General features: G+C 39.9%; 1 protein-coding gene across 1 annotated transcript in view; it reads right to left on the bottom strand.

Moving 5' to 3' along the window:
- Positions 1-13,610, bottom strand: part of TRPC7 (transient receptor potential cation channel subfamily C member 7) — a 116,838-nt gene that overhangs the window by 45,183 nt on the left and 58,045 nt on the right. The window contains exons 4-5 of the mRNA XM_050962241.1: positions 6,767-6,931; positions 1,138-1,354 (exon numbers count right to left, since the gene is read on the bottom strand). Of these exons, the coding sequence (XP_050818198.1) occupies positions 1,138-1,354; positions 6,767-6,931 (382 nt within the window). The remainder of the gene's footprint in view (positions 1-1,137; positions 1,355-6,766; positions 6,932-13,610) is intronic.

The following is a 13,610-nucleotide window of genomic DNA, read 5'->3' as shown; positions in this document are numbered from 1 at the left end:
TAAGTAGGCAGTAAGTGAGTAGATCAATATCTTCTCCATTTGCAGGACTTCGAACACCAGTGCGAACATATCTGAAACTCATCAGTAGTTTAATTTATGGCTCTATTCAAAGTCAGAGTGGAGAGGTTCCCACAGGAGACCAGACCACAGGCAGAGAATAGGAGGGACCGAGGTGCACCAGTGCCTGAGGCCCCTGCAATGGCAGGGAATTGATAAGGTGAGATATACCCAGATAATCCCAACAAGTGACCTGCATCCAATGCTATAAAGGAAGACAACCCCTCCTTCCCCCCAACCAAGCAGATCATTACCGATCTGGCCTGGGGAAAAATTCCTTCCCAACCCTACATATGGTGATCAGTTAGACCCTGATCATTATGAGCAAGAACCAGACAGCTAAGCACACGAAAGAGAGGGAACATTCAGAGTCACTTCAGAGCACTGGCTCATCCTGTCCAATGTCCCATCTTCAGCCCTGGCCACCTCTGATGCTTCAGAGGAAGGAGAAAAACAAAACAAACAGAACGAAAACACTCCCCATAGACAATATGTGCTTAACTTCATGCTTGGCAATATTCTTCCAAATGGATCTGCATTGCACTTTAATCATTTCAGATAGAACCTATTTCAGTGCTTCACTCATCATTTGTTTTTCTTTTAAACCATTTGATTGCCAGGCTCTCATTCATTTGCTACGTTGCCATTCCTCTCTTGAAAAAGTTGTGTGTAATTTACAGATTTTAAACTAACAGGGTTCTATAGAAATTACTCTAAAAACCAATAGAGAAACGTGTAGTGAATAAGCATTTTCTATAAAAATTATCTTTTCCTTATGGGTTGAAAGAGATGTCCCAATTAAACCAACAGAGCAGGCTTTGTCTGAGGCATTCAACATCACTAGAATAAAGTATGCATCTGCCAGATGTTGCTCAATGCATTCAGCAGCTGTGACCAAGACAGAGCTGTCCCCTGACCCTGTAGAAGTCAATGCTATTGTGCCACTGACTTCATTGGGGTCCACATTTGCCTCTGAGTGTTTTTCTTTGGCAGATCACCACTGACAGTTCTTCAGTCATTTCCTATCATGATATCCTGGACTCCGCTGGAGGATTAAAAGATGATACAATTTTTACTTACCTAAAACCCACTTCATGATTAGCAATTCTGTCCATGAGAACTGAGTAGTTTTTACTCTAAATATTTGTTTGGGATGATCCGTGATGGTCTCGTTGGGAAGATTTTTCACTCCTTCAAACCGGTCTGAGGCATTCACTACTAACAGTCCGAGGAAGATTGTAAAAGAAACTGCATGTGCCACAAACTTCATGAAAGGGCTTCGGAGGATCCGTCCCAGCTGAAAACAAAATGTGTACAGGACAAAGGTTTTATTATTTATTATTATTATTTTCCTGGTCTAGTTCCCATGTTTTCGAGTGTTTTTCTCTATAACAGATGAGAGTATTTATTCTTTGGAAGTTTGCTGAAAACTCCAGAACTGAGCTACTCTTCATGTATTCAAGTCTATAGAAAGTTTGTTCTTTGCTGCTTCCAGATCATGTGCAGAGCATTATGAATTAGGCTAACTGTTCATTTAGGCTAACTATAGGTCTTACAATGTTACATTTCTCTCTTACTACCCACAGATGTTTGCATGATATCTAAATTGTCCTGTTCACTCTAAGGTAGAAAGGAACAAGGATATATATTTTATATACGTCTGTGTGTATTTTTATATAAATACAGAGATATGAAAACACAGTGTATCAGACTAATCTGGACCTAATTCTCCTCTCCCTCACCACAGTCTAAACTGGTATAAATCAGGCCCTGTGCTAGTATAATAAATCTCTGTGATAGCTGATTATCTAGTAGATCTCTCAATAACTTGTCTGACACAAAATTTTCTATAAAAAGTTCTTTGATAAGGCTCTTAATATGCATCAGTATGCTAATTGTCTACTGTAATTATTACAACAGTTACTGAGTTTCTCAATACACCACAATGACCTATTTTAATACAATAAATGCAGAAGTGATTTAAGCACTGATCTGAATCAAGTTCTTTTCAGAATAACTAAAATTTCTCTCATCCTTATTGAGAAACGCCATTGCCTAGTTGTCTAATTAGATAACCCTTATCTCTTTAAGAATTTCCCCTGAATATATTACCCCCAAAAGAATATGTCAGTGCTCGCCGTGTGATTATTTGCTCTTGGACCAATGCCCTCCTGAAGAGATACCCATACCACAATTGCTTTCTCCCTGTGTGTTGGAAATGAAGGATTATTTTCACAACCTTCCTTTGTATCTAATGCTTGATCCTTAAACAGAGAAAAGATGTAGGAAGGGATTAGACACTGAATTCCCCTCATTTTCCTCCCCTTTTCCTAAGCAATTAATTCCTCAAGAAACAGCCTCCTCCCTAGTCTTTGAAATGGGGTTTCAGTGGTTAAATCTATATACTCCTTTACTGTAGTTCATTGACTGTTTCTGTAGAGTCTGACTATCCACTCAATATGAAACAGTAAATAGTTTAAAACCCAGAAAACAACTATGCCAAGATTCTTTAGCTTTAACAAAAATTAGTTCTGTTCAATTTCTTATGTCTTTCTAGTGTCTGAATTTCTAAAACTGCAAATATATCTTTTAAAAGATTGCCAAAGCTGGTTAACGTGTTGAAAAATGTAGGTCAGATCAAATTCCTGAAAGAGTTTTCCAAATGCATGAATAGAAAAATGTGATCCTTATCTCAGCCCTACTGCAGCTGAACATTTAAGTACCTGCTTACGTCCCACTGAGGTCAATTAGAAATGCTTAAACACTGGCTTAGTGCTTTATCAAATTGAATTCTGAATTGCAACAGCAAATGATACCTTTGTCTAAGCTGGGAGATTTTGCAAAAGTGTCCGATCATTGCTACCTCTGATTCAGCTCCTTATTGCCAGGAACAGTGGGTGTGTTAATATAAGAAACACCAGCCACTGCTGTTTTAAAGACCGTGTCAGGTACGCATGCTTTATGAAGGGGGTGAACAGTTCAAATATAACAAGCTAAGAGTTGGTAGTAATCCTGCAGAGACAGACCCTTCTATACATAGGAAATGTTTCAAAAATTTCCCATCACTTCTAATATTGGTTCAGTGCCACCATTATGAGCCCTAGTATAGACAGTGCAACCGCTGCCAATGCCATTTTAAGCCCAGCCTTGTTAGATAGCTGCACACAAAGACTGGCAGACTGTTTACAGCAGGACTTTCAAAGTTTTTAACATCATTGCTGGTGTTAGTGGCAGTGGGAAATTTTTGAAAATTGCTGTTAGTGTAGAGGAGGCCATAGGATAAGACTGGAACTATACCTGGCATAGAATATAATTTTCCATATAAATACCAGTCAGGCCAAGGCAATTACAAATAAGAAAGGCCTGAAGGCAACAATGGGCATATTGATCATTGCCTGGAACTTCTTAAGAAAACTCATTTTTAATGTATATGTTCCCAGTTCTATTCTGAATTAAAAGGGGGAAGAGAGAGCTCCAATGGACTATAAACTGCCTATGAATTATTAGGTGCTCCCTTCTGCCAATGTACCCTTAAAACAGTTATCCACTGCATTACTGAAGGAAGTTTAGTGGGTTTTTTTCTTGAAGTGCAGTTTTTCATATCTTCAGAGAAATCTCATTTTTATCTGAGTGTTGCAGGAGCTGAAAGTGTTGAGTGGAATCTTTTGTAGGAAACTGATGAAACGTTAATTCTTTCAAATAACTCAATGCCTCATGACAATCATATATAAGGCACAATCTAGTTAAATTCTGGGTGCACGACCTACTTGTTTGTTCTACTGGCCCCATTACCTTATTAATTCCAAACATTGCTTTTCATCAAACAGGAATGCTTCCTGGAATCTGGGCTTGTATTTGATTGTTACTGGCAAAGAGGACAGCAACAATCACAGAATACAAATCGCAAAGAGTCATTTCAGAAGAACGGCTTGTTTCAGGCCTGAACATCCATTATATGTATTTTGAAAAAGAATAAAGCTAGGAGACATATCAAAGAGAGAAAACAAATACAAAATAGACAATATCAAATAAATAGAAGGGAAATGAAAGATTCTAGAATAGGAAATAATTGAGTCAAAGAGGAGGGAAACAATGTAAAGAAACACAGCTGAAGGAAAAGCGTGTAGGCTTTTTTTAATATTAAGAATGTTTTTAAAAAGGATAGGTGTGAAAAAAGGTAACTGGGAGAAAAAGTTGGGGTTAGATGCTCAGCTGGTATAAATTAAAAGAGTTCCATTGCTGGAGCAGTGATGGAGCTAAAGCAGCTGCAGGTCTGACTCTTAATTTGGAATGCACAAATGTATGAAAGCCATATGACAATTTGTACACTGAGACAACTTTGTAAATTAGTGAGTGTAGCATTCAAAAGTGTTTGAATTATATACGAGCTCTGGTCAGCCTGGAAAATGTGGCAGTAGTATTCCTTTAAGAGCCACACAGAACCCAACATCTACCTGCTCAGGGCACCAAAATTAGGTACCACTACCAGTGGATTGGGCAGATCTTCAGAATTCCATCCTCCCTCTTCTCTATTGCTTCCTTTGATTAGCAGTGAAATAGTTAATAATGTTGCCATAGGAATTATCATTAGGTTTAAGAATTAACATCTCATCTAGATGCATGGGTCAGTTCATACATCTCAGAGTAGATATTCCAGCATTGGTTTACATTTGTTCTTAACCATAAGGGCTAGAGACTTAAATTGTTTTGTAAAGCTTAGATTTCACAGCACACAATGGCAGCCTCCAAACCAAGGGTCCTCAAACTGGGGGTTGGGACCCCTCAGGGGTCACGAGGTTAATACATGGGGGTCGTGAGCTGTCACCCTCCACCCCAAACCCTGCTTTGCCTCTAGCATTTATAATGGTGTTAAATATATAAAAAAGTGTTTTTAATGCATAAGGGGAGTCGCAATCAGAGGCTTGCTGTGTGAAAGTGGTCACCAGTACAAAAGTCTGAGAACCTCTGCTCCAAACCATTAGCAGCTCACAAACTCATGTCAAGGCGGACTCATCTGACTCCTGTATTTGGCCTGTTAACATATCATCCTGGAATGGGATATTGTCTGTAAAGTTTGGGATAAAGTCAATAATCTGCTCCTCTTTCAGACATCAATGAATAAAAGAGCCAGAGACCAAATTGCTTTTAATGCCAACTGATCTGTACAGCTGAGTGCAACAGAAGTTTTCCTTTAGAGGCAAGTTCTGTTCTTCGATATGCTAGCAGCAGAGTTGCTCTGATTACCCTGTAGCGTGAAATTTGGCTCCAACTAAAGACTGCAAGATTTGGCAGATACATTTTAAGAACTGGTGTATTAGAAGCTACCCTTATTGTTGGTCAGGACTAACTCTTGTAGTCAGCATCCCGAGTTGTTTCATAATATGACACCAATAGTAAGTTCCATTAACAGCCAGCATTGATAAAAATGTGTTTTTGATGAAATGTGATGAAATTTGATGAAAAAGTGTTCACATTCTCAATTAGCTTGAGAAATAGAAACTAATCCGTGGTTATTTTGAAGGATGCTGAGTATTAAACATCATGTATAGTCTCATCTATTTTAGAAGCCCTGCATTTTCTAGAAGATTGCTCTTTTGAAAATTATAGTCTTTCCTTAATACCCATCGATGGATCTGTAATCTTTTGGACTTTGCAAACGTAGAAAGAATTCCTTACAGGCATTTAAAAGAAATGGGACCAAATGCTTTGAGGACTGAATCAACTAGCTATCACTTCTATTACTTTTAAGTAGGTTTGACAAGCCCTCTCCTAGAAATACAGTGGATGTGGCCAACTGTTGTTCAGTAAAAAAATGTTCTTCTTTCTCCACCCAAAGTAGTGAAAAAGCTATTTATTGCTCAACCCTATGCACATTATTTCCCCTTGTCTGAGCATTTTCTCTCAGGATAGAAGCACCACCACAGTACTGGCAGTGCAGGCAATTGTTCAGACTTAATGACCAACCGATGGCTGACTCAGGTATTTCCCCTCTAGCTCTTCTTAATAGAACTTTCAGCAGCATTTAATACTGTCAATCCCTGGATGTCTATAACAGATACGGAACAACTTTTAATGTTTCCTCATCTTCCCTCTCCGAAGTTTTGGCAACTAGGCCATATTATGCTATTTGGTGGAGTGACTTAATCTACTCTTCTACTTGACAGTCAACAATCCACCTCTGGTTGTCATGGAATGCTAATTCATTTTTATGGTATTCCATGACACCACTAACTAAAAAGAAAAATGGGAGAAAGAAACGATAATACACACATACACACAAAAGCATCCTGGCAGAGAGGAGGAAGGACAGAAAAACAGGTTAAAAATGGAAAGCGATAGGAGCATATGTTAGGATGAGCAAAGAGACAAGAAACATTTTCCCCAAGTTATTCACCCTTTCTGTCTTTTGTTTTCTCCTTCTGTATTCCAGTCAAATTCTTTCACCAGTTCCCATTTTTTTCCTATTTCCATTCTTTCCTTCTCACTTGTTGGATCAGATTTTCTATTTCCTCCACTCCCTTCTTTATTATTTTTGAAGATTAATTTCAAAACACTCTCACTTGCTGCATTGGCAACGAGCTTGTTCTCAGCCATGGCAAATCTCAGAGGACAACATTGTTTGTGATCTTAGTTTAGAAAGACTTTTGACATCATTCCAAGCATTGAATATAAATAACCATAAACAACATGCACCTTAACCCATCTGTACCTTGCTGCAGGGAGCGATCCAGTATGCTATGGCGAGGAAAGGAAGGCCTACCGAGACCCCAAAGACAGCCAAGAATTTCACAGCTATAGATTGCTGACGTAAGCCTGAGAGATTTTCATACCACATGGTGAGCAGTTGCTGCTGACAGTTGGGATGAGCAACAAACTGCAAATAAAAAAGAAAAATTAAAAAATAAAGCTTTGTAGCATTTCCGAGGAGCATGAGATTTCAGAAAGCAAACTGCTGTGCCTCAGGCATAGATTGCAGCATGGAGATAGACAGCTGCTTGTAGTACATTCTGCAGCCCAGAAGAGCCAAGCATGTTTCGTTTTTTGTAATTAGCCGTAGCTCTTAGTATAATTGTTCAGAAAATTGCAAATTAGTCTCTCTAAATATGTGCTCACAGGCAACATTTGTTCATCCCTCATTTTATGTTTTTCTTGTAGGGACAGTTATTGCCATACCTGATCAGATCAATGGTCCATTAATCTAGCATCCTGTCTCGGACAGTGGGCAGTGCCAAAAGAGAGCTAATGTCAGGTGTGGAATTCGAACCTTAGCTCCCGGGAGGACTGCAACTTTAGCACAGCTCTATGGACTCTGCATCCCTTCCTCTTTATAATCATCACCACCATCACCATTAATAATAAGAAGAAGAAGGGACAAATCCTGAGGACTTCACTCATTTTTTATGCAGATTCTACATTAAAAGCCACTAGGATATGAAGTAACCACTCTAAAATTAGGGCATACAGGCCCCAATTCAACAATCATTTAAATCCATTCACAGGCTTACGTCCATCCCTATTCAGCAAACATCTTAAGCACATGCTTAAATGCTTTGATGAATAGGGATGGACTTTTGCATATGCTTAAGTGTTCTGCTAAACTGGGGCCATAATGAATACATCAGTTCTGGTAACCATGGCGCTAGCAAGCAAACCAGTTTTTATTACAGCAAAAGGGCCATTAGCAATTTCAGAGCCACTGTTCAGATTTCATTTTCCATGCAGCAAACAATGAGATGAAGTAAAACTTATATTTAATCAAACCTTTGTCAAAGGCCAATGTATAGGGCAAATTTTTTTGTACAAAACAAAATTAACTACGTATTTGTTTTTTTGTTAAACCAGCATTAATGTCTCCTTGCGGGGGCCAGGGGGAGAAATCATATATTTGGGAATATCAATTTGATATTCAATTTCAGCTTCAAAAGTGAACTGAGGTGGGATTGATCCTTGAGTAAAGAGGAGCGATGAAACATTGCTATGGACTGTGACCTAGATGATAAAGAAGTTTTGTAGCTAAGTAGGATTTGTTATTCAGCACTAACGTTAACTCGCTTCATTTACACTGACTACCAATAATAAGGTTCCCCCCTCCATTTGCATGATTCTATTGCTTCAGTATAGTACAAAATGTTAGGCTGGTCCTTGTAATTAGCAAGTGTAAACTCTTTATCTGAGATTATCTTTAAAATAAGTGGAAGAGCATTACTCACGGATCTGCAAAACAATAAATGAGATACAAAATACACAAGACTGCTCATGTACACACAGTACATATTTCTTATCCCAAAGCTGAGATTCTTCTTCATTCTTTCTGCACCACAGAAAAGAACATGCTAGTAGCTGACAATTCAAAGGCCAGTTTCCTAATGGAAGAATTATAGTACCATTGGATCTCATGGACTCATTATATTATAGAAGATTAAGAGTCTTTAGTTCCCATCTTCCCACAGAGTGATTCAATTTACAAAATGTATAATGTGACTACTTTTTAATTATGTTTCATTATGAGTAAAGATAAGGATAATTAAAAGAAAAGATAAAAGGAAATATGTTATTATTGTAGTTAATTTTGTTAGTGAGGAAGGAGTTGTCCATTTGTGGGCTTCGAGTGGTACTGAGTAAGAGAAGATTAAAAATATTGAATATTTCTCCAGTCTTTCATTGGAAATAAAGAAAAAAGTCTGGATTTGAATGGATTTATAGTAAGATGACACACAAAAAATGAAAAGGACAGAAAATCTAACCAGTGCTTTCATATTAACTATCTTTGTGATAACTAGCACATGGGGGGGGGGGAAATCATATTTATATCTGTTCATATAATGGAAAGTTACACTTGGTTAAAATGTGTTTTTAATTGTTTCTTTATTGCTAGTACATATTGAAATACAATAACATGCTAATTAGGATTACTGTGAAACGGTGATTTCTGTTCAGCAAATAACAGCACTTTAATATATGCTTTTCAGCTAAAAGACATGTTTTCAGGCCTATCTTTGTGAAAAGCTGGATTTACGAATACTGCTGAGTTGAGCTGAGCAAACAGTTCATAGTGAATAATTTATTTGACAAAACAAATTTTGCCTTTTTCTGTACACAAATTTTCCCTGGGGGAGTTTACAATTTTCTTTAATCCATATATTCATCCAAATTTGCAAAAAATAACTAAAACAAAAAATTCTTGGTCTATAAATAATTGATCAGCTGTTCATTGTGAGCATTTCAAATTTGAGCTTAATTGGTGACTATGGCCATCTGACTGTGAATTACAGGGAGTCCCCAGTATACATCTCCCCCTTATCTGTTGACGCTCATCAAAGGGGAACGTGTTTCAATTTACACTGGTGATCTGCATATCTGTCTTTTGCACAGATCGGGGCTGGTGTGAATTTAAACATGTTCACCTATGGTACAATACAGTACTGTTCTTGAGTCCACTGGCCATGTTCAAGGCTTATTACCTATGGAGAAAGTTCTCCATGCTGATTTAGGAGACGGTAGGTGAAGGAAAGCCCAGTGTAAAGGAGTTTTGGATGTCCTAAACACCTTGAATGGTGTGGAAAACATTGATGCATTATAGGAAGCAGTCACTTCACAATGTATGAATGGCGTTTGGTGCTGTGCATGGCCAGATGCTGACCACAGCTTCATGGGATTTGATGCCGTTCCTGCTCTCAAGCAAGAAATTGTCAAGGTAGTGAAGGCTGTCTGCTTGGACGAGGTAGAGGAGGATGATGTACAGGAGTTGTTGGAGTCTGACACTGAGCAACTGACAAATGAGGAACTGATTGGACCAACCATGGATATCCAAAGAAAGCAAGGATGATGATGACGATGACATAGGGCAGGAAGCCAGGAGTCTGAGGACAAAGAATCTCTCCCGTTTCTTTGGATTGCTGAATGAGATGACGGAAATCATAAAGAAGGGCATCCTTTCCATGAACTGTCTGCCAAAGTTTCCAGGGCTCTCAATGATGCAGTGGCTTGCTGCAGGGAGCTCTATCATTCAAAGATTCATGCAGTAAAGTAGATATTAAAAAAAAATCCTTTTTTAAGACTTCTGCAACCAAAAATCCGGCCACAGAAAAGGCAGCTGAAGAAAACCCTGCCACCACCCCTACCTAAGTTTAGTGTAATTGACACTGTTTTATACTGTGTTACTGTCCTATATTTACTGTATTAAAATGTTGTGTGTGTTTGAATGGTGTTAGTAGGGTTCTACATTATTTTATTCAGTGTTTTATGTGTAAAATGTGTACTGTATAACCTGTCATTGTAGAAAGGTACACTGCTTGGGTGAAAAGAGCATTGTCATAGCAGACATGCCAGACTCATGAAAAAAAATGCAGAAATTGGGCTTGTTTTTGGCTTAATTGGCTTGTGAGCTGCTTGTTGGCTAGTTTTTGGTTGGTAGCTTGTTGCTTGTTTGGCTTGTAGTTTGTCACTTCTTTTTTTTGATCAGCTCCTGGCAAGCAGGGCCAGGTGAGGGAGAGAGAGTCAGGGGTGCACAGCAGGCCCACCACAGTCCCAGAGTGCAGGGCGGGAGAGGATCTAGTCACATAAAGTATTGGGGTTCTTAGAGATTGGCTTGTTTTGGCCTTGTTTTGAAATGGGATTAGCTTGATTTTTGGCTTATTGTGAAAGTCAGGGTGCTTATTTACTGCATGAAAGTTGGCAACAGTGTGTTATAGGCAAGTGTGGTGAAGTTGTGAATGCACACCCCCTTTATTCCATTATTTCTTATGGGGGGAAATTCCTCGGTATACGTCGTTGCAGTATCCATTGCCCTTTTCAAGAATGCAACCCCTTGGGAACCACTCAAGGTACGTGCCGACCCCCTGACTCACCTCCTCCACCACAACCCCTGCTTCCGCCTAGACCCCGCACCCAAACTCCCTCTGAGAGCTTGAACCCTGCACCCCCTCCTGCAGCCAAACCCCCCAGACCTCACCCGCTGCACCCCCACCCTCTCCCAACCAGCCCCAAACTCCCTCCTAGAGCCCACATCCCCTCTCACACCCAAACTTCCTCCCAGATCCTGCATCCTGCATCCCCTCCCGAACCCAACCCCCTGCCCCAACCTGGTGAAAGTGCGCAAGGGTGAGGGAGAGCAAGCGATGGGGTTGGGGGTGGAGTGAGCAGGGGGTGGGGCTTCAGAGAAGGGGCAGGACAGGGGTGTGGCCTCAGGGAAGGGGTGGGGCAGGGGCAGGGTAAGGGTCTTTAGGTTTGCACAATTAGACAGTTGGCAACCCTACCAGGCGGGCACGTGGAAGCGCTGGCCATGCCGGAAAAGTGAGTGCAGCAGCGCAGCTGGCAGCTCACTGGGCACCAGCCAGCACTGGTGCAACAACGCCCAAATGTCAGGTGGACTGTGGGCGTGGCTTGTGTGTGCATGGGGGCCCACTGACTGTTCTGCCCTGGGGCCCAGAATTGCTATCGGCAGCTCTGCATGCTAGTTACCATCCCAAAGAAATGAGCAGACATTTTAATCTCTTTATTGTTTCAGGAACCAGCTACAATGAAAAATGAAAAAATGTGGAAAATGAGAAGCAATTGCCATAAAAACTGGTTTTAGTGGAACAATTTATTTTCTTCTACACAATTTAGATTGGCAATGTGCCATAAAGCCCTCATGACATTCATCTTTTTCTGACTAATATTAAAAGGAGGGAAGAATAAATCAGAGAGGGAAGATAGCTGATTAGAATTAATTCAAGCGCTCATTTTCTGATAGTATGCTACAATTTTTCATTATGTTTGCTCCATCAGAGATTAATGACATTCTCAGTGACCCTCGGCTAATGCTAACTTTCCCTCTATGTTGATCAAAATGTCGTAAATTGATCTTAGATTCTCATCAAATGCTTACATTACAGATGTATTTAACTTTCCTTCCCGGGGATCAACGCTGACATTAAATTAAAAGATAACACTAAAGGCCTCTCTAGCATCCTGGGCACAGAAAATAACAGAGTTCAAAACAGACCAAAGGAAATGTGTTTTTATGATACTGAAGTTGTAGCAAATGAGGAATTGTCATGTATTACATTTAATTCTAGAGGGCCAAGTTCTGCAGAGCTTTATCAAGCAGAACTCTCATCAACTCCAATTTGCTTAATTAAGCACTGCAGCCTATTAGGAGCAAGTTGTGGCTGCTGCTGTGCTGATGTACTAGACAGAAGAAGGGGTATAAAAAACCCCTACCTTCCCAGAATGCAAATGTGCAAAGGGAAACAACAATTTGGCTACAAGAGTGGAGCTATGCAGGGGAGTGAGATGTTATTAATGGTGTAAGGAGCACTAAGTATGTGTGGGGGGTGAGGGGCACCGGGGTGTGGGGGGCAGTGTGGATCGGGAAAGATAGGACAATGACTCAAGCTTCTGGCACACATACAGAGCTGGACTGGGTGTAAACGGTAGCTAGACTTATTTAATGGCACCAGCCATTGTGGTTCTCCTCGGAGCTGTGTAAATCAGCCTTTCTCCATTCAAGCCAATGGAGCCACACTTATTTATACTAACTGCAAAGCTAACTGACCCTACACCTTTGAACAGCTACATGTCTATCCAGTGGGCACCACCTGATAATACATATAATCCCAGACACCAGCCTCCAGTGAGAACATCAGATCTAACACAGGCATCAAGGCCCCCACAGCCACAGCCTTGAGTTCCACAGAACTAAGTGGACTGCAGAGCCAAGGGCCCCCCAGCCCTCTGCCAGGGGAGCTCAGATGAAGGGTCTCCTCCAATTCCCATTGAAATAGTCAGTCTCCCATCAACTTCAGTGGGAACTGAATTGAGCCAAAGGGATCATTTCCCTCACAGAATTAGTCAGTACTGTCAGATATACCATCCTGGAAAGTAGCTTTCCCAAACTGCTATATAATTTGATGCATGACAGCCATTTACCCTTGCTCATCATGCATGTATTGTAGGTGGACAAGTATTCCACAGTTCTCACAATAAGGGACAATGGGTTTCCCAACAGAGTAGTTAAAAATTCTCTGTATTGTCATGGATTGTATATAATGAAGTCACATGTCTGTAACTGCAGCATAATAAACTGCATTGTTCTTGCAGTTTGAGGAGATTTTAAATATATATATATATATATATATATATATATATATATATTTAGTACTAATTATCTGGGACAAAGGGGATAGCTGGACCCAGGGTTCCACTTGTTCCTGATGCATTATTTTGTATTAGTTGAATTGTGGCAGTGCCTAGGAACTACAGTGATGGACTAGGGCCCTATTGTCCTAGGTACTGCACAAATCCAGAACAGAAAGATGGTCTTTGTCAAAGGAATATCATCATTACCCTAGCACACATTATATGTAATAAATGAGAAGTATCAAGATGAGAGGATTCACCGTGTCTAGGAAATTCAGAAGCACGTAAACCAATATTCATATAATACATATATAAATTAAAAAGCTGTCTGTTTTGTATGATAAGCATAAAAGCCATGAATATGTCTTTGAGAACTGAGTAATTTTATGATGATTCAAGTAAAAACAGAAATCAACTACAAACTAATGGAA

This window comes from Gopherus flavomarginatus, chromosome 7 (assembly GCF_025201925.1).
Source record: "Gopherus flavomarginatus isolate rGopFla2 chromosome 7, rGopFla2.mat.asm, whole genome shotgun sequence".
In the NCBI taxonomy this organism is placed as follows: Eukaryota; Metazoa; Chordata; order Testudines; family Testudinidae; genus Gopherus; species Gopherus flavomarginatus.
The sequence above is the reverse complement of the archived record's forward strand: the minus strand, read 5'-3'. Positions and strand labels throughout refer to the sequence as shown.